This window comes from Euleptes europaea, chromosome 4, assembly GCF_029931775.1.
Source record: "Euleptes europaea isolate rEulEur1 chromosome 4, rEulEur1.hap1, whole genome shotgun sequence".
Lineage (NCBI taxonomy): Eukaryota > Metazoa > Chordata > Lepidosauria > Squamata > Sphaerodactylidae > Euleptes > Euleptes europaea.
This window is the reverse complement of record NC_079315.1, coordinates 3,156,992-3,179,026: the sequence shown is the minus strand read 5'-3', so window position 1 is coordinate 3,179,026 and position 22,035 is coordinate 3,156,992. Positions and strand designations below refer to the sequence as shown.

The 22,035-nt window shown below is 47.7% G+C and overlaps 1 protein-coding gene across 2 annotated transcripts in view; it reads left to right on the top strand.

The window, feature by feature from the left end:
- Positions 1–548: 548 nt before the first annotated feature.
- The window catches only part of VCL (vinculin), an 80,672-nt gene continuing 59,185 nt past the window's right edge, over positions 549–22,035 (top strand). For both annotated transcript variants that reach the window (XM_056848516.1, XM_056848517.1), the window contains exon 1: positions 549–718. In XM_056848516.1, coding sequence (XP_056704494.1) covers positions 551–718 — 168 coding nt within the window. In that variant the 5' untranslated portion in view covers positions 549–550. The remainder of the gene's footprint in view (positions 719–22,035) is intronic.

Here is a 22,035-nt window from a genome sequence, read left to right as displayed (position 1 = left end):
CCGGAGCGCTCCGGCTTGCATAATCTCCTTATAAGGACAGCAGAATGTCTGACGTCACCCCCAAGCTGGGAAAACCAGCGGCGGCGCAACCAAACCCCGTTCGGGGGTGGAAAAGAGGGAGCTGGAATGCGGGCGGGCCAATGAGAGCGGGGTGCGGCGCTCGCTGATTGGCCGGGAGGGCGGCCCGGGGGCGGGGCGCGGCGCGGCGGCTGGGGCTGCGGAAGGGATGCGGGAAGGGCCGGGAATGGGTTAGGCTGCGCCGCCTGAAAGCCGCCGCCTGGCTGCGGAGGGGCGTCACTCGGGTCCGGCCAGGCAGCGCGGCCGGGCGGGGAGTCGCGAGGGCGGCGCGTTCGAGTCCCGCCGCCGGCGCTTCCTTTTTTTTTTTTTAAATTATAATTTTTTAAACCCCCTTATCAATAATTATTTTAAAGCAAGGCTTTTTTTGGGAGGGTTGGCTTTTTGCATCCAGCGCTGCCGAGCGTCCTCCGGAGCCGGGCTCCCCACTTGTGGAAGTTCTCCCCCTACCCTGCCTGCCTCCTTCGCAGCCACCATGCCGGTCTTCCACACCCGCACGATCGAGAGCATCCTGGAGCCGGTGGCCCAGCAGATCTCCCACCTGGTCATCATGCACGAGGAGGGCGAGGTGGACGGCAAGGCCATCCCGGACCTCACCGCCCCGGTGGCCGCCGTGCAAGCCGCCGTCAGCAACCTGGTCCGGGTGAGTGGGGACGGGGGGGGGGCGCGTGCAATGCAGAGCCGGGGGGGGGGAGAGACACCCCTCCCGTTGCTTCTCTGCCCTTTGCAAAGAGAAACTTCGACCGGCCCCTATTTAAAAAAAAATGTTTGTAGGAAGTGCCCCCCCTCTATTGCATGCAGCCCCCAGTTTTGTTTCCCCTCCCCCCCCCCAGCTGGAGGGCAGGGCGGGCCAGCTGCGGAGGGCCCCGATCCCTTCTCCCGGGCGGGTCACTTGCAAGCCCCAGCCCAACTTCCGGAGAAAGTTTCCTTCCCCGTCTGCTCCGCCCCCACGGGGGGGGGTCTGCCGGGATCCCTCTCTTCCTGGAAAGAGGATTTGCACGGTGGACTCTTCGGCCGCAAGCCTCCCTGCCCGTGACTCGCGAGGAGGACTGTGCCTCCCCCTCCCCCCAGGAGTGCAGCTGGACAGCCAGGATCGGGGCCGTGGGGCTGGCACGGTGCCCTCCGAGTGGCACCGCCCCCCTGGCCTCTGCTGGGGCTGAGCCTTCTTGCCAAGCTGGGGGGGGGGTCCTGTCGCTCCCTTCTCCGGAGGCGGCCCCTAGAATCATAGAGCTGGAAGGAACCCCCAGGGTCATCTAGTCCAACCCCCTGCACAATGCAGAGAATTCACAACTACCTCCCCCCCCCACACCCCCGTGACCTCTGCTCCATGGCCAGAAGATGGCAAAAAACACCTCTCCAGGATCCCTGGCCTGTGGGGAAAGTGCTTCCTGACCCCAAAGTGGCGATCGGCACTACCCTGGGCGTGCAAGAAAGGGCCATGAGAGCCAAACCCTGATACACCCCTTCCTGCTCCCCCCCAATGAACTGCCCAAGGTCATCGCATGGCTGACAGATGGCCACCTAGCCTCTTCTTAAAAACCTCCAGGGAAGGAGAGCTTACCCCCTCCCGAGGAAGCCTGTTCCACTGAGGAACCGCTCTGACCGTTAGAAAATTCTTCCTAATGTCTAGACGGAAACTCTTTTGATTGAGTTTCAACCCGTTGGTTCTGGTCCGACCTTCTGGGGCAACAGAAAACAACTCGGCAGCCTCCTCTATAGGTCAGCCCTTCAAGTAATCCTCCCTGGAGGTTTTTAAGCAGAGGCTAGATGGCCATCTGTCAGCAATACTGATTCTATGACCTTAGGCAGATGATGAGAGGGAGGGCATCATGGCCATCTTCTGGGCATAGAGTAGGGGTCACTCACTGGGGGTGTGGGGGGAAGGTAGTTGTGAATTTCCTGCATTGTGCAGGGGGTTGGACTAGATGACCCTGGTGATCCCTTCCAACTCTGATTCTAAGTACTTGAAGATGGTTATCATATCACCTCAAATATGAACAGCAGTTGGGAAGCTGGAAAGATGGAAGGAGATCAACAAATTGGGTCGAACAAACACGCGGTGCTCTACAGATTGTACTTCCTGACCCCAAAGTGGCGATCGGCATTTCCCTGGGTATGCAAGAAAGGGCCACGGGAGCCAAGCACTGGCGCAACTCTTCCTGCCCCCTCTCTCGTGATCCCTCTTCTCCCATGCCCCGGCTCTCCTCTTCTCCGGCAAGCCCTCCTCTTTTGAAGGGTGGCAACACGCTCTCGTGCCCACCGCCCGGCCTGGAGAGACAGCGGTGTGTGCCCGTGGCTGCCAGAGGGCATGCGCTGCTGGCAATATAGCTCGTGTGGGGCTGGCATGGAAGGCTTGGCCAGAAAGTAGTGGGCTGGCATTTATTTATTGCCCTTGGCATGATTGTGTGTTGCCAAGTCAGATCTCCGCAGCGGAAGGGGCTTTGGGGCTGCCAGTTGGCATCTGTGAGAGAAAGGGACCCCTTGGGGTACAGAAATATGCTGTGTTAGAAATCCTTCCGCATCCCCCCTCCCGAAATTCCTTTCCCCCTCCTTGTCACTGCGTTCCCCGATTTCTGAAAATGGCCTTTGAGTAGTTTTTAAATTTGGGGGTGGGGGGGCCGAGCAGGGTTAGTCTGTTTCAGCCAAAATGAACATGAGTTGCAGATGTAGCTTTGGATTCCAGCTTTTTTGGTGGGCTGATCCACGCACGGCCTGTGTTGTTGCATTGGAAGAACTGGACTCTAGTCCCCAAAGCAAATGCCGGGAAGAATTGCTGCTCGGTGTGGTGGTTAAGAGTGGCGGACTCTGATCTGGAGAACCGGGTTTGATTCCCCGCTCCTCCGCATGAGGGGCAGACTAATCTGGAGAACCTGGTTGGTTTCCCCACTCCTACACGTGAAGCCAGCTGGATGACCTTGAGCTAGTCACAGCTCTCTTAGAGCTCTCTCAGCCCCACCCATCTCACAGGGTATCTGTTCTGGGGAGGGGAAGGGAAGGTGATTGTAAGCCTGTTTGAGTCTCCCTTAAGTGGTAGAGAAAGTTGGCATTTAAAAAACAACTTTTCTTCTTTTTCTACCCCACACTGGTTCTCTAATGCTACACTTACTCTCTGCCGTAACAGCAAATTAAAGTTTCCAGACACTGGACAGGACAATAAAATATGCCCCTATGCTAAACAATTCCTGTGTGTGTTTAGGGTGGGGGGAGAATTGGGTGCTGTCCCCCCCCCTTCTTTTCCTCCTTCTGGCCCTATTACTAACTTTTCCCCAGGGCTGAAATTAGACACCACTTTCAGGAGTCCCAACATTGCATGTCCCGTTTTTCTGAGCTACCGTTCTTGTTTTGGTCTGGGGGGGGGGGGAACTTCAGGACTTGGCCCTGCATTCCCTTCTTCCTTCCAGTTTCTCCTCCCGGTCCTCTCCAGTGAGTCGAATGCGGCAGCCAGGAGCACGGAAGCCCCAAACCATTGCAGCGTCGCCCTCTTCCCCCCTTTATGAGAGACGGGTAGAACAGATGTCTGCCCACAGCTCTCTCTCACTTCGCTTAAGCTGAGCTTGGGTGGTTCTGGGCTGCTTGTTTTTATTTGCATGCATTTATGGCTGCATGTTCGAAGCCCCCCCCCCCCCCCAAGGCTTGTAACGGCCCTGCCGGCTCTCTCGTGCAAATATTGTAGAGAAATATGCCGCAGGCCACAGAAATATTGTGATGATATGCCTGCTGCCAATTTGTTCGGATGCTCCCCTGCCAGTACCCAAATCTGTTCCTCTGAAATCATTCGTCATATCTAAATGCCAGGAACGTGGTTTTGTTGGCAGGGTCTGCTCTTCACAGGTTCTAAAATAGCTAGCTCTTTTAAAAAAAAAAACATTACGATGCATCATTTGGGTTTCTTTCAGCGTGGGGTCACTGATACGGATCCTCTTTTCAACTTTTTTGCATGTGGTTCACGGTGCGGCTCTGAAGCGGAATGCCTTCCGGCAGAAACGAAACCGGCTGTGCGCACCAGGGAGTTTTCTTGGCTTATGCGAAGCTGGAGGGGGGGCACCGCCGTTGGCACATCGGGGCAATTTGTTTCCGACCAGAGGCGGAGGTTGTGTTTTTCAGGGAAGTGTGTGCAGCTCCAGATCTCAAACATGGCTGAGTGGTGGTGAGGCTTAAAAAAGATCAATGCTGACATATTCCCTAAACGCGGCCCCTTGGCGCAGATTCCCCGCCCCACAAATCTGAGCAGCTTAAGGTGGGAAATGGAAGAAAGACAAGCAGGACAGAGCTTCGCTCCGCAAAGTCTAAGAAGAGGCAAACAGCTGCTTTTGTTTGTACAAAATCCAGTTTGCCTTGTCTCTGATCTACCGTTTTAATGAGGGCTCAGCGCTCTGTGTTCTTTGCACAGTTGTCTCATTTAAAGAGAGCCAGCGTGGTGTAGTGGTTAAGAGCGGTGATTTGTAGCAGTGGACCCTAATCTGGAGAACCAGTTTTGATTCTGCCTGAGACCCTGGAGAGCCGCTGCCAGTCTGAGTAGACAATACTGACTTTGATGGATCCAGGGTCTGATTCAGTAGAAGGCAGCTTCATGTGTTCATGTGATTCCCCACTCCTCCACATGAGCGGCGGACGCTAATCTGGTGAACCTGGTTGGTTTCCCCCACTCCTCCACATGAAGCCAGCTGGGCGACCTTGGGCCAGTCACACTCCCTCAGCCCCACCTACCTCACAGGGTGTCTGTTGTGGGGAGGGGAAGGAAAGGGGATTGTAAGCCGGTTTGATTCTTCTGTAAGTGGCAGAGAAAGTTGGTATATAAAAACCAACTCTTCTTCTACTGTTTTAATGAAGGCTCAGAGCACTGGCTCTCCGAGGCTGGGTTCTTCAGACAGTTGTCCCGCTTAAATAAATGGGTATCTTCTAACCGGGTTGGCTTCCTTCCAGTTGGAAGGTAGAGCTGACCCTCGGGGAAGCCGTGGTGTCTGCGCTCTTCAAAAGGGCAAGCTTTTTGAGACTTCAGGTCCCGCCCGTGCCACTGTTTCTCTGTGACCTTGGGTCTAAACTTGATGTGTTGAGAAGGGGGAATCCATACGTGGCTACCCATTCACTTCTAATGCGAGCTATCCAGCAATAACGGAGTAAGTGATTGAGGGGCGGGGCCTGTACTTTGTCCCCATCATCTTAATGTCAGTCTAGACATTAGGAAGAACTTTCTAACAGTCAGAGCGATTCCTCAGTGGAACAGGCTTCCTCGGAGGTGGTGAGCTCTCCTTCCCTGGAGGTTTTTAAGCAGAGGCTAGATGGCCATCTGTCAGCAGTGCTGATTCTGTGCACTTAGGCAGAGCATAAGAGGGAGGGCATCTTGGCCATCTTCTGGGCATGGAGTAGGGGTCGCTGGGGGGTGGGGGGAGGTAGTTGTGAATTTCCTGCATTGTGCAGGGGGTTGGACTAGATGACCCTGGTGGTCCCTTCCAGCTCTATGATTCTATGATTCTACCAAGCTGTGCTCTGTTGCTTTCAAGACACCTTTGTCCCAGGCCAAGCTAGAATGGCTAGATGTGTGTATAAACATGCATGAAATCCCCCCAATTTAATCTGGTCGTTAGACCAAATACTATCAGCACTTTATCAGCATGAATAGTGCTGGGGTCTACATTACAACAACAAGAAGAAGTTGGTTTGTATATGCTGACTTTCTCTGCCAGTTAAGGAAGAATCAAACTGGCTTGCAATCCCCTTCCCTTCCCCACAACAGACACCCTGTGAGGTAGGTGGGGCTGAGAGAGCTCTAACAGAGCTGTAACTTGCCCAAGGTCACCCAGCTGGCTTCCACTGTGGAAGTGGGAAGAGGTTTCCCCCAAAAAGAGCTTAGTTCCCTCAAACTGGGCTCTGGGCAAGCGTCTCAAACTCAAGTTAGAGAATCCACACGTGTCAATAGGCATGAAAGCAAACACATGTGGGAAGCAATGAAGCATTTTAACATTTCCCCCAAAGGGCTTCCCACATATTATAGGTAATGCATCACAGCAGAAGGCAACATTTATTATTTACAATAGCTGAAATGTTAGATGCAGGACGGTGTTCAGAGGAGACGGTGGTTGAGACAGAAAATAAAACTCCCAGCTGCCGTGATGCATATGTAACTTACAACTCTTGTGACGTATAAAAGGTTAGACACGGTTTCAATTTAGTTTTTTACTCTCCCACTGGGGCATCTAGCTAGATTTACAGTTGCAAATCCTAAACAGAGTTATACCTTTAGGATTGTACTGTTAAAGTGTCTAAAGTTAAAAAACAATATTCTCTACAAAACAGTTCTCTTCACAAGCGCTTATATATTTAGCAAGGGAACGGGATCCAGTCTGAATTGGCTCATCCTTGTTTTTCTCCCAGTGTAGTTAATACTGGGGAAGTGGACATGTTCATGGAAGAGAGGAGTATTCATGGCTACTAGTAAAAATGGATACTAGTCATGATTCACACCTATTCTCTCCAGGATCAGAGGAGCATGCCGAATATATTAGGTGCTGTGGAGCACAGGCAGGATGGTGCTGCTGCAGCTGTCTTGTTTGTGGGCTTCCCAGAGGCACCTGGTTGGCCGCTGTGTGGACAGGCTGCTGGACTTGATGGGCCTTGGTCTGATCCAGCAGGGATTTCCTTCTGTTCTTATGATTCAGTAATGCATGTTTTGTGTAAGCTGGTAAAAAGGTAAAGATTCCCTGTGCAAGCACTGGGTCATTCCTGACCCATGGGGTGACGTCACATCCCGACGTTTACTTGGCAGACTTTGTTTACGGGGTGGTTTGCCAGTGCCTTCCCCAGTCATCTTCCCTTTACCCCAGCAAGCTGGGCACTCATTTGACCGACCTCGGAAGGATGGAAGACTGAGTCAACCCTTGAGCCGGCTACCTGAAACCAACTTCCGTTGGGATCGAACTCAGGGGGGTCGGTCAAGTAGACGTCATACAGCGGGACGATTCTCTTGGGGGAATATAAGAAGGAATCTCACGGTCATGGAATCCTAAGACTGTTTAAGTTAATGATACTTTTTATTTGTAAAATATTTGGTAGAACCCAGAGCATTTGGGGTGGTGTTCTGCTTGTATAATAGTTTCCCCCTTACAGTGGCAACAAGCCCCCATGCCTCGTTTCCCCCCCCCAAAGCATGCCATAATGAGCTGCTATCAAGAGAAAATAGCATCCCCTCCCATTTGTGTGTACAGAAATGATTTGACGTACGCCTTTGGAGGCGGTAGAATTTGAATCCAGCTCAGTATCTAACTTTTTTTGAACTTCAGAAAACTGATGCCGCTGAATTATTTTGGAGTTTGCAATGCCCAGCTAGCTTTTGAGCATGAGTGACTTGAAGGATTCAGGTTGAATACCCAGGAGATTATTAGCAAATGAAAGCTTTTCAGTTTGTAGCGATTCCAGAGAGGTAGCAGAATTTGTCAGTTGCAGGAAAAATAAACAGGAGTTTTGTGGTACTATGAAGACCAACGATGTTTTATTTTAGCAGAAGCTTTCCTGGTGCAGAAGCCACAAAGCTCTGTACTCGAACGGGTGTCGTCGAAACCATTTTAGTGCCAGGTTTAATTAAGGGGCTCACTTTAATTGAAATATATTTTTTTAATTGCACAGCTCAAATGTCTCAATGTCTTTGGCTGGAAAGAAAGACAGTTCGTTGGGTGGGTGGGGAACAAACCAGGGACCTGTCGCTTTAAGGACACCCAGGCCTTGGCCGCTGAATGCGGCTCCTTGGTTTCCGCAAGACGGTTTCAGTCCATAGCGGTTGCCCGGGGCAAGTCCTTGACTGTAAGCAACTGGGGGAGAACTTAATCGCTCCCCCAGATTGTCTCTGTTCAACAGCTGAGATAATACAGTCTCCACTGTCTCCGGAGGAGCGGGTGGGGTCTCCTTCCCCTCGCTGCATAGAGAGAACTGTTTTGGAGTTATGCCTGGGATGCTGACCCTGGGGGTGGGGTGGGTGGGGGGTCACAGATTTGTCTCGGAGGCCCTTTTCTTCCAAGCCCAGCGTCAGGCACCGTGGAAGGGACTTGGAACACAGCAAGTTCCAGTGGCTTAGTCACTACCACCCCTCAGCTGCAGCTCAGCCGGCATCTTTGGGGTGCGGCTGCAGTTTCCTCCCCTCTGTGGTAGGGATGCCAGGCCTTAAGGTGGGACCAGGGGATCCCCCAGAATTACAGCTCATAAGGACATAAGAAAGAACATAACCATCTTCAAGTCCTTGAAGGGCTGTCATAGAGAGGAGGGTGCCGAGTTGTTTTCTGTTGCCCCAGAAGGTCAGACCAGAACCAACGGGTTGAAATTAAATCAAAAGAGTTTCCATCTAGACATCAGGAAGAATTTTCTAACAGTTGGAGCGGTTCCTCGGTGGAACAGGCTTCCTCGGGAGGTGGTGAGCTCTCCTTCCCTGGAGGTTTTTGAGCAGAGGCTAGATGGCCATCTGTCAGCAATGCACATTCTATGACCTTAGGCAGATGATGACAGGGAGGGCATCTTGGCCATCTTCTGGGCATCTCATGGAGAGGCTTAGATGGCCATCTGACAGCAAGGCTGATTCCGTGACCTTAGGCGGATCATGAGAGGGAGGGCAGGAAGGGTTGCATCAGTGTTTGGCCCTTTCTTACATGTCCAGGGTAATGCCAATAAGACATATCCGCCGTAGTTCGAATCGGGTCCATAACCCTCTAAAAAATATTTTTCTACATAATGGAAATTAAAATATAAGCAGGCTTTCCAAGGGAAGGAGGAGAAAAACTAAATATATACCCAAACCTTCTTAAACAATTGTAATTCTTATTATAATATAGTTCCGCATAAATGTGATGAGCCTTCTGCTAAAATACTTTGCAAAACAAGCCTAAACTATATATTTTATAAATTTCATATTGTACTGAATCTTCTCAGATATTACCATTATAGTAAGCTATCTTAAAATACCGATATACTATAATACTAAACATTTGTTATCGAGTTACCATTCTATAGCCATAACGACTGTGGTATTTCATCTTATCGTTTATCTCTTCTATTACTCTAAAATATAGTCATAATACATTTTCCAGCTCTTTAGAAACTCTTGTCTGGGCCTTTCATTCACGATGGTCGTCAGCTTGGCCATCGCTTCGTATTCAGCTAGTTAATTAATACCTTTAAGAAAGATTCTGAATTAATGCTTCCTCTTTGGGTCAGGTGTGGGTTATAGTGGCTACTCCCTAGTTCACATAGAGGCACACCTTGTTTTATTGTGCTTCCCTTCGTTGCGCTTCACAGATATGGCATTTTTTAAAAAAACAAATTGAAATTTGTGGCAACCCTGCGTCGAGCAAATCTATCGGCGCCATTTCTCCCAACAGCTTGTGCTCATTTTGTGTCTCTGTGTCACATTTTTAGCAATACAGTATTTTTAAATTAAGGTATGTACTTTTTTTCCCAGACATAATGCTGTTGCTCATTTAATAGACGAAGAAGAAAAAGGAGGGGAATAGAACCCAACTTAGAAAATGGAAGTTGGGTACCCAAGGTTGGGTGGGATGGGAAAAAATATATATATAATGAAATATATATAATTTATTAGAAGCACTACCGGTATATAAGAATTAAAGTTATTTAAAAGCCGTTAAAATAGCACAATGGCATTTCTTAAGGTTGATGTCTGTCACCACAAGCCAAACGCGTTTTGGCCTATATGGCCTTCCTCAGTGGTCTGTTTAAATGATATATAAAACATGCACACACATTACAAATGTATTTACATATACAAGCAATATACAATAGTCCAGGCATGTGATAGGTTGTATATATTTCCAGTTGCACCACCATTTGATAGGATGGTCTTACGTTTTTGTGCTGGGCTGTATATGTCTCCCTCATGAGTTGTGTGCGAGTGTCAACCTATCCAAACAATGTCAAACAATTTTTGGGGGGAAACCAAAAAAAAATCCATGTGACTTGCTTGATTGCAATATTTACTTAATTGCGGTGGTCTGGAACCGAACCGGCGATATCTCCGAGGTGTGCCTGTACTGTAGTATTACTCTGAGCACTATCTGTTGTCAGGAAGTAAGCTAAAAATAAGCTTTGTGATATTGAGAAGCGGCCACTCATGGATTGTGACTTTTACAGCCAACAAATTGCTGTGTGAGTGTACATTCCCATTCAGTTGGACATCCATGCTGATGCTCTGAAATAGAATGGGTTAGTGTGAGGCAGCATGGTGCAGTGGTTAAGGTGTCGGGTTAGGACCTGGGAAACCCGAGTTCAAATCCCCACTTGTGGCCCGGAAGCTTTCTGGGTGACCTTGGGCCAGTCACACACTCTCAGCCTCGACCCTGGGAAGTATTTGGATGGGAGACCTCCAAGGATTACCAGGGGTGTGACGTGGAGGCAGGCCATGGCAAAACATCTCCAAACATCTCTTGCCTTGAAAACCTTACAGGGTCACATACAAAAATCTAAAATGACTAAACTGAAGAAGAAGAAGGGTTGGTTTTTATATGCTGACTTTCTCTACCACTTAAGGAAGGATCAAACTTGCTTACAGTTACCTTCCCCTCCCCACAACAGACACCTTGTGAGGTAGGTGGGGCTGAGAGTGCTCTAAGAGAGCTGTGACTAGCCCAAGGTCACCCAGCAGGCTTCATGAGGAGGTGTGGGGAAACCAAACCTGTTCACCAGATTAGCCTCCACCACTCATGTGGAGGAGTGGGGAATCGAACCCAGTTCTCCAGATTAGAGTCCACCGCTCCAAACCACTGCTCTTAACCACTGCACCACGCTGGCTCACCAGCTATCGTACTGGTGACATTGTGAGAAGACACATTGTGAGAAGTCACTGGAAAAGACAGTAACGTTCAGAAAAGTTGAGGGCAGCAGGAAAAGAGGAAGACCCAACAAGAGATGGGTTGACTCAGTCGAGGAAGCCACGGTCCTTAGTCTGCAAGACCTGAGCCAGGCAGTCAGCGACAGGACGTCTGAGATTAGGTTAGCCTGGGCCATGTGGGGCAGGACTCTTAACTGGGATGAGGGAATCGAAAATGGGTTGCAGGGTTGCACTCTCACGGCCCTTTGAGCATGACTTCTCCCCACTGGTCTTAGCTGTGGCTCAGGGTTTGTCCCAGTAGTGGCTTCCAGCATGATGAACGCGGGCCAGATGCCGTCTTAACCAGGGTTTGCTTCCCAGTTTTTTACACACGAAGCTGCCTTCTACTGAACCAGACCCCGGGTCCGTCAAAGTCATTACTGTCCACTCAGACCGGCAGCGGCTCTCCAGGGTCTCAGGCAGAGGTCTTTCACATCACCTACCTGCCTAGTCCCTTTAACTTGATTTGATCTAGATGTTTCTTCTAGATGCTTTTAGGGACCTTCTAGCAGCTCTATAAACTGAGCCACAGCCCTTCCCCTTTTTTATCCTGTACTTCATGAGGTAGATGATTTATCTCTGTGCATATGCGTGCCATGGGCTCTCCCTTTCCTATACTTTATCATTCCCCTCTATGATTCCTTCCCCCCCCCCAGACATTCAAAAAGCCATGGTTTTGTCATTCAAAAGAATAATTCACCAGTGCTGTATGTAGGCTATGCAACAAAAATAAACCAGCTCTAAACTAAACCTCTCAACATGTATGGTATATCTTCAATTACAATGTGCAAACACAACATGAACATACTATACACATAAGAAAACCCACTCAACAATACAAAACATAACTAGTATGTTGAAAGGGAGAACGACAGATGAATTTCAAAAGAAATGGAGGTGTTATTTTGATTATGGAAAATAAATAATAAATGCAGAAATAATCTATAGTAGAGTTAGAAACGGTTTAAAATGTTTGAATCGAGAATCTGAAATTGAAATAACTAGAAAATTGAATAGAAGGTATATATGATAGATAAGATAAAACAGTATATTGTTAAGTATATTAGTCAAAACTTTGATTAACTCTATATGATCTAGAAATTTCCTTCGAAGAAGCCCAAATTGAATTTGTATGTGTTTGTGTATGTTAAATGTTTGTAATTTTTTAAAAAGTGTTAATGAAATATATATTTTTTTAAAAAATCCAAAACAGAAGAAATACCGTCCATACACATCCTCTGTTTCCATAAACTTGAACAACTAGAATTTCATCGAGGTTGCTGAGCAAAAGAATTGATTTGTTACCTTTGCAGCCTTCATGAAATGCTAGTTGTCCAAGTTTATGGAAACAGAGGATCTGTATGGACTTATTTCTTCTGTTTTGTATTGTTGTAAGAGTAGGTTTTCGTATGTGTATAGTATGTTTATAGGTTGTATGTTGTAAGTGTTTGCACATTGTAATTGAAGATATACAATACCTGTTGAGAGGTTTAGCCTAGTGCTGGTTTATTTTTGTTGCATGGTTTTGTCATTGGCAGACCGCGCCTTAGCAGGAAGGTTAATTTACTTGTAGTCTTGCCCTTTTTGAGAAATCCTTATTCAAGCTGCAGCTTTGGACATTAGTAACAGCGCTTCGGTCCTTCGCATGTCGTTGTAAAACCCAGGAGCCAGTGACCTTGCAGTTCCACTGATAATCAGGTTAGTCATGCGTCAAATAACGCTTGGCTTATGCCCCAAATGAGGCGGGTTGAGGATGAATACGTTGGCCTTGAAACCTTTGCAGTTATTCATAAATGTTAACTTTTTAAGATAATTTTTCCTGTGGTTGACTGCCACCGCCGCTTCACAAACAAATGTGTACGTTGTGATGTTGCTTATGCTGGACTTATCATACGTCCTGAATGAAACAGTTGGGTTTCCGCTTTTCATTTGCGTTGAGCGCATGGCTTCTTCTCAGGTGAGACCGTACTTCGAGAACTGTTGCGTGAGGTGTTCAGGAACAGTGGACCGTTGTAGCATGATGCGCATCTTGGGTGGTGGGTTTTAGGTGGCAGTGGGTGAGAAACAGATCCAGTGGGGTTCTTCTTGTGCTGCCATGCTTCTGTTTAAGTGGCATTCACGCAGGAGTCCAATTGCCATAGAGTCCAATTGCCAAAGCGGCCATTTTCTCCAGGTGATCTGATCTCTGTCGGCTGGAGATCAGTTGTAATAGCGGGAGGTCTCCAGCTAGTCCCTGGAGGTTGGCAACCCTATATTACATTGTGGCACCTGGTTACATTTATGGCCATCTGCGTATAAGTGTTTTACTGAGATTATGGTTTTAATGATGTTGATGTTTTTATGTGTTTTATATATTTTATGTTTTAATCGTTGTTACCCGTCCTGATCCTGGCTTGCTGGGGACGAGGGCGGGGTATAAATTTGAAAAATGGATAAATGTATAGTATTGAGGGGGAAAAGACCAAAGCCACACTGCTTGCCATGTGCGACACTCCCATGTGCATCTGTCATAGCTTCACATCTTCCAGGAATCCTTGCTGAGATGTATGGGGGTCTATCAGGCTGTAGATGTGTCGGGAACCAGATGGACCTCTGGGAATAGGGAACATCTGAGTTGAAACTTCAGATTTCGATAAACCTCGAAGACAACCCTTGGCTGTCAGTCTTCAGGCATCTCCTGTGTATTGGATTTTTATTTTTTTGGAACTTAGCTTGGGACATGGGTATCTGAAGGTCTGCCTTCTCCCATATGTTCCTGCCCGGGAATTAAGATCGCAGAGAGAGGCCCTCCTGACTGTCCAATCAATCAAAGAAGTTTGTTTGGTGGGTATACAAGACAGGGCCTTTTTGGTGGCTGCCCCGCAATTATGGAACAACTTCCCCAGGGAGATGTTCCTGGCCCCCTCACTTCCAAACTTCAGGAGACAGTTGAAGACAGTTTTATTTAGGACCCCATTTGGCTAATTTCGTTTTTTATTTATTAGCAGTCCTATAAATACTAATTGGAGACTTCAAATTGTGGTCTTTTCAGCGTGTTTTTATTTTATAATCGTTGTTTTATTTTCACTGTAAGCCACCTTGAGTTATGCAAGGTCGAATGGCGGCTAATAAAAGTTTTAAATAAATAAAACATTTGATTTACACAATTTATTGGGTGTTTTTTTTTGTAATAGTGAAAAATTTGTGACAACGGAATTTCGTGCTGGCTTTCTTTATTTGATTGGAAGTTGTTTGTACAGGAGAAAATAAATCATGCCTTTATCTGAGTAACAGATGAGTATTTAATAGAGCTTCCCATCTCTTATGGAAAAAACAATAGGAAATTCTAGTGGTTTCGAAGCGGTTTGGCTCCCCTCTGTCAGCTGTTTTCTTCTCCTGCCTGATCTGAGCAAGTGAAAAGGAGAATAGTTTTCCCGAATGCAAAAGCTAATGTGACTGACTGCATTGAGCACATTTGATGCTGCTGTGCAGAATATAAAATCATATTTGATAGGAAAGTTATCAATCATTTGTTTGGCTCGGGCCCCGTGGTCCTTCTGGGAAGCTCATTGTGCAATTGTAGTTAATCAGGTTCATTTATTAATACGGCAAATGCCATTAGAATTCATGTCAGTTACAGAATTAAAACTGGAGAATATACAGTAACTAATACTATAGGGTATACTATTCATAGATAGTTTATATAATTTAAACAAACCTCGAATTAATAAAACATTCTCCATTTTAAGTTAAATTACCAAGCCCCAGCTTTGTCTGGCGGATCTTCTGTATTGCGGCACAGAATTTCGCTACTTGCTTCACCCTCTGGTTCGACCCATCCCATAGGAGACTCCCCGGTCTCCCTTCCTTGGAGCTATCCTTTATTAGATCAAGGAGAAGGGAAATTAGCCTGCATCGGACTTCCTGGTGGAAAGAGCACCTGAAAAAGACATGTGCAGTAGATTCAACTTCACCTGACTTACAGGGACAGCTCCATTCTGACCTTGGTAATCTCCTAAATCTGCCTTCTAGGATCGCTGAGGGAACTGTAGTTAATCTGACGTGGTTAATGCTTGGATGGGAGGACCCCACGGAAGTCCAGAGTTGCTGGGTTAGATTCTGCTGGGATTCCATAAGAACATAAGAAAAGCCCTGCTGGATCAGACCGAGGTCCACCAAGTGCAGCAGTCCATTCACACAGTGGTCGACCAGGTGCCTCCAGGAAGCCCACAAACAAGACGACTGCAGCAGCATTATCCTGCCTGTGTTCCACAGCACCTCATATAATAGGCAGGCTCCTCTGATCCTGGAGAGAATAGGCACGCATCATGACTAGTATCCATTTTTACTAGTAGCTGTGGATAGCCCTCTCCTCCATGAACATGTCCACTCCCCTCTTCAAGCCTTCCAAGTTGGCAGCCATCGCCACATCCTGGGGCAGGGAGTTCCACAATTGAACTATGTGTTGCGTGAAGAAATACCTCCTCTTATCTGTTTTGAATCTCTCACCCTCCAGCTTCAGCAGATGACCCCGCGTTCTGGCTGATAGCACTTCGTTGTCTGTCTCAAACAAGGGTTTTGCAACATGGATATGTTGCGCCGCCTCTTATCTCTCCTTGTGTGTTCTCTAGGAGGAAATAACCAGTTGACGGTGCATTGCCTTTTTACATTTGGCACAATTCTGCTGTTCTCTTCTGTAGGATGAAGTGTGTAGGGTTCCCGGGTCCCTCTTCGCCACCGGCGGGAGGTTTTTGGGGCGGAGCCTGAAGAGGGCGGGGTTTGGGGGTGGGACTTCAATGCCATAGAGTCCAACGGCCAAGCAGCCCGTTTTCTCCAGGTGAACTGATCTCTATTGGCTGGAGATCAGTTGTAATAGCAGGAGATCTCCAGCTAATACCTGGAGGTTGGCAACCCTAGTGACGTGGCTTTATATCACTGGTTGGAAAGATCATGAAATTTGTTTTTTTTGGGGGGGGGGTCACTGTGTATGGCCGTGTAACCTTATTGCCGTGAGCTGGAGACAGGAGTATAAGCGACTCTTTTTGGCTGGGGGACAATTCCCTTGTCCTTCAGCCTAAGTGGGAGCCGATGGAGACCGTCTGGTGACAACCGCAGCTGTTTTCTTGTCTCCCTGTTCATTTAGTCCTTCAGACCAGACCCGATGAATAGGCCGCAGTCAATTACATGGGACAATTCCCGGGTTGTCCTCCTTTCTTCGCAGTACAGAGCGGCACAGATCGGCTGGAGCAGCTCTCCGCTACCAAACAGTGCCGATCTTTGTGTGACAGGCTGGCAGTCTTGGCAAAAAGCATAAAGCTCATTGGGACATTGGAAAGCTCCAGGCATCCTTGGGCCACGCTTGCCTGCTACGGATCCAGGCAGGGTTGGTTTTGTAGACAGCGGAAGGGCCAAACTACACGTCGGTGTTTTTAAGCAGGTGGATCCGGGTTCTAGCTCAGTTTCCCCAAAGCAGCTGCAGGTGGTGGGAGTTATTTCCCCCTTTTTGCTGTTCCACATTCACAGAACAGTCCATGGGGAGGGGCCGTGGCTCAGTAGTAGAGCATTTGCTTGGCATGCAGAAGGTCCCAGGTTCAATTCCCGGCATCTCCAGTTAAAGGGACCAGGCAAGTAAGGTGATGTGAAAGACTTTTTGCCTGAGACCCTGGAGAGCATCTGCCGGTCTGGGTAGACAAGACTGACTTTGATGGACCTTGATAGTCTGATTCAGTAGAAGGCCGCTCCATTTGTTCATCTGTCACATTAACACATATTTGGGGAGGTGCTGTGGCTCAGTGGTAGGTAGAGCATCTACTAGGCATGCAGAAGGTCCCAGGTTCAATCCCCGGCATCTCCAGTTCAAGGGACTAGGAAAGTAGGTGATGTGAAAGACCTCCACCTGAGACCCTGGAGAGCTGCTGCCGGTCTGAGTAGAAAATGCTGACTTTGATGGACCGAGGGTCTGATCCAGTATAAGACAGCTTCATGTGTTTGTGTGTATTCTCTGTTGACTCAAGATAAAATATTTCGGGGAGTGGCTCAGTAGTAGAGCATCTGCTAGGTATGCAGAAGGTCCCAGGTTCAATCCCCGGCATCTCCAGTTAAAGGGACCAGGCAAGTGGGTGATGTGAAAGACCTCAGCCTGAGACCCTGGAGAGCTGCTGCTAGTCTAAGTAGACAATACTGACTTTGATTGACTGAGGGTCTGATTCGGTATAAGGCAGCTTCGTGTGTGTGTGTGTATTCTCTGTTGACTCAGGATAAAATATTTCGGGGAGGGGCTGTGGCTCAGTGGTAGAGCGTCTGCTAGGCATGCAGAAGGTCCCAGGTTCAATCCCCAGCATCTCCAGTTAAAGGGACTAGGCAAGTAGGTGCTGGGAAAGACCTCTGCCTGAGACCTTGGAGAGCCACTGCCGGTCTGAGTAGACAATACTGACTTTGCTTGACTGAGGGTCTGATTCAGTATAAGGCAGCTTCGTGTGTTCACGTGCCTTCCCCCTGCCCCCCCACTGCCCCCTTCCCCAGCAGGACTGGAAAAGAGAACAAGCAGGTGGGTGGATGGGAGGAAGGAGGAAAACCAGTCGAGGAGGAGGACGTGGAGCCAAGCAAGAGGGACGAGGCGGAAGGGAACAGCTGGAGGGGAGTGTGATTTATCCTGCCTTAGTCGCCATGAATTCCCCTCTTGAACTGTGCCTTGGGCAGTGAAGCCTGTGACACTGATGGATGGAGCCGTTGCGCAGTAACGCGGAAAGTTTAGTTTCTCGGGAGACGAAGCACCTTGGGAAGGGCGAGTTGTCCTTATGGCCCTGACTAGAGCTGCTCGTAGGAGCATGCTGATATTTGGGGATTTCCTGGAATGTGTAACAAGTGACAGGATCAGGGGTGGACTGGGAAGGTTTTGAAAATTGTTATTATCATGTGTGTGTGTGGGGGCAGCAGGAAAAGAGGAAGACCCAACAAGAGATAGACGGACTCAATAAAGGAAGCTACGACCCTCAATTTGCAAGACCTGAGCAAGGCTGACAAAGACAGGACATTTTGGAGGACTTTCATTCATAGGGTCAATGTGAGTTGGAAGTGACTTGACGGCACTTTACACACACACACACACACACACACGTGTGTGTGTGAGTGTGGGAAGTCTCCCCCTCCCTTTTCAAAACAAATTGGATTTTTAATGCAGCCTCCGAGGTTTGCAGAATTGAACTTTCGAGCTACGGCTGGCAGTGTTTACAGACTTCTCGGTAGTCGTTCCCGAATCGTGGGGTTGCCTCTGAAAAGGCCCTCTCTCGTGTACCCACCAAATGAGTAGCTACCATCAGTTGTAAAAAATTCCTCCAGCGCCTGACATGAATTCTGCAGGCATCCATGAGAAAATAAACACCATCGAAGCACTAGTTTAATTTGAAACAAAACTTCACTGAGGAAAAGATGGGGATACTGGTCGTTTGTTTTTTTAAAATGGGTGTCCTAACTGGGAAAGTGACATGGTTTATTGGGCCAATTGGTTACGGGCTGGGATTCGTTTATAATAAGACTGAAAATAAGCTCTTGAATTTCTGATCCAGACTTGTTTCTGAGATTCTCCGGCAATAGTCTGCGCTGTTGATTCATTTGAAATTGCATGGCTGCTGCCCAGAGATGTGGAACACTTGGATGATAGGGTTTTCAAAACAGAATTACCCCCCCCCCAAAAAAAATGACATGGCAGTATGTCAATTTAAGCCTCCGTCCTTGGTTCCATTTTGATCTCCCCGGGAACTGATAAGATGTCCCGGAAAAGCTGTATTTTACAGTGCAAATGCTAGAATAAAAACAAATTACCGTGACCTTCTAGTGTGTGCCTCAGAAAAAATAGCATGCGCGAGCATGTGGCGGTTTGCATGTGCCATTTGTGAGGAAGTCCTGCAGCCGATCCTCGCCTTGAGGGAGTGATAAGGAAGTTGTTAAACCGGCAACCTACAATTATTTCCAAACCCCGTAATTCCCCCCCCCCCCAGCACAGGGTGCTTTTAATTGTCGTAACTCTTAAAATCTGAAAGCCGGCTTTCTCATCCCATGGGTGGCTCATGAGCCGAGATCCAGACATGCTGAGGATAGCCTTCTGATCGTTTCTGACAAGAACATGGGATCGGTCTGTCTGTTGCCCTGAGGCTGTGAGCATTAAATAGTAGTTGATACCAAGACCAACTGCTTGGCCTGTGGTGTTGTGAATCTTCAGCTAGGTACCATAGAATGCTGATTCTATGACCTTAGGCAGATGATGAGAGGGAGGGCATCTTGGCCATCTTCTGGGCATGGAGTAGGGGGTCACTGGGGGTGTGTGTGGGAGGTAGTTGTGAAATTCCTGCATTGTGCAGGGAGTTGGACTAGATGACCTTGGTGGTCCCTTCCAACTCTATGATTCTACCACCATCCTTTTGTTTTTCTCAGCGAGGTGGTAACGGCTGCTGGTTATACTTTAGAACCAGCAAAATGTTTGACTTTGAAGGCATAAAGTTTTAAAGGTTAGAAACATTACAAGTCCCGTCATAACAATGGCCAAATTGTGCATGGATGGCTAGATTTTAAAGTAAATCTTACTTTGGGCTAGAACGAAAATACGTGTTGTTATACATGATTCCACCTCAAATTGACAACTCACAGAAAGAACTTTATCAATATGCAATTTCAGCCCCGTGGCGCAGAGTGTTAAGCTGCAGTACTGCAGTCAAAAGCTCTGCTCACAACCTGAGTTCGATCCCAACGGAAGTTGGGTTCAGGTAGCCGACTCAAGGTTGACTCAGCCTTCCATCCTTCCGAGGTCGGTCAAATGAGTACCCAGCTTGCTGGGGGTAAAGGGAAGATGACTGGGGAAGACACTGGCAAACCACCCTGCAAACAAAGTCTGCCTAGAAAACGTCGGGATGTGACGTCTCCCCATGGGTCAGGAATGACCCGGTGCTTGAACAGGGGACCTTTACCTTTACCTTTTTAATTTCAGCAGCCAGAATTATCTTTTCCTGAAACTGGAGGGGAAGCTCTAAGAGAACTGTGTCTAGCCCAAGGACACCCAGCTGGCATAATGTGTAGAAATGGGGACGCCAACCCGGTTCACCAGATAAGCGTCCACCGCTCATGCGGAGGAGTGGGGAATCGAACCCGGTTCTCCAGATCAGAGTCCATTGCTCATGTGGAGGAGTGGGGAATCAAACCCAGTTCTCCGTATTAGCCTCCGCCGCTCATGTGGAGGAGTGGGGGGAATCAAACCCGGTTCTCCAGTCCACCGTAGCAAACCACTGCTCTTAACCACTACGCCGCGCTGGCTCTCGTGAAGCAATTTCCCATTAGTACCGAGGTGCATAAACATCTCTAAGATTCTGGTTGATATCAATCGATCAAATTTTAGTTTGATACAATATCAGCTGTGAATAAAAATCAAAGTTAGGTTAAAATAATAAAAGTTTATGGTTCTGGGAGGGATGGTATGAAGAAGAGGAGGGAAGATCTTCTATGGGGAAAGGTTTTCAATCGGCCTTTTAGGAATCCCACTAGACCGGAGGCAAAATTTGGCTACTTGAGTCGCTCTCTCTCTGAAACTGCATCATGTCATGAATTTGGGTATCTCCTACAGAACTGTGTCAATCCCTTGCTGGGAATCACAACCCCCATTAGCTTAACAGATGGCTGTGCAGATTGGCGAGAAGATTAGATACTAATGTGGTCACTGGTTAGAAGAAGAATATATATATATATATATATATATATATATATATATATATATATATATATATATATATATATATATATATATATATATGTATATATGTATATACATATATATGTATATACATATATATATATATTTTAAAAGCTCTGTTTGGCAAAGTATTGTATGTCCGAAATGTCAAAGGCGACGTGGAGTAAATCTGAAAAAGGGATGAGAGACTGCTGTTCCGTTCTTCCGTTTTTCGGCTGTCTCTAGTTTGATTGTCAGACAGGCAGCAACGTTTGAAGAAAAAAAAGCAAAATGTCAAAAAACGATGAAAATCGCATCATTATAGAATAGGGTTGCAAACCTCTAGGGGGTAGGAAATCAAAGTTACAGCCTAAGGCATCCATAATACAATAAGTTCAATATTTCCAAAAAGGCAAAGTTTACTTAATTGCCTATGCATGTATTTTTCTGCAATCACACATTTTCTTATGCTTTAAGTTTCTTTGCTTGTTATTTGCACAAGACAAAATTCCTTGTTATCTTCACAAAGCAGTATGGTTATACAATAAATAACCGCTCAAAGTTTACAATATATGTCATGATTATTAAGAGTCTCCCGTTCGAGCAGTACAAGCTTCCGGTAAAATGTGCTTGTTTCACAAATTAACCTCTAGGTGGTGGCTGGAGATCTCCTGCTATTACAACTGATCTCCAGCCGATTGAGGTTAGTTCCCCTGGAGAAAATGGCCCTTTCGGCAATTGGGCTCGATGGCATTGAAGTCCCTCCCCTCTCCAAGCCCCGCCCCAAAGGGACCTGGTGAAGAGGTACCTGGCAACCCTATTATAGAATGAATTGGGGAGTGAAGGAGGAGAAGCTGGAGACGGGGGTGGGGGGGGAGAGATAAAGGTAGGTTGGCTGGCTGGTGGGAAGAAAAGGAAGCAGGAAAAGAGGGCAGGCTATGGGAGCTGCCAGGAGGAGAGAAAGAGGAAATGGAGGGGAGGGGGTCCTAGGAAGAATTAGATGCCCCCCTGCAAGTCCTTTCAGGTCACAGTTGATAGGACGGTCCTTCTTGAAGGTATGTGATGGACGGCTGATGCGAGGATGGTTTTGGAGTCAGTCCCAGGCGTAGAAAAGCCGGCTCAGAGCACAAATGCGCGGGTGAAGCTTTGCGAGGATATTTGCAGAAGGCTGGTAATTGGATCGCAGTACTATGGAGCTTGTTGACTAATGAAGCGGACAAGAGATATTTAATCCTTTAATCAGTCTCTCGCTGGAGGAGAGGGCGTGCTGCAGACTAGATGCAGTTATGGCATTAATTTTGTGCGGGAGGAGAGGGTCGGGCCGGGAGGAATTCCAGGGCTGCTACTTCGATCTTCAAGGTTGCATATAACAAATACCTGGCATTTGTGCGATGCATTAGAG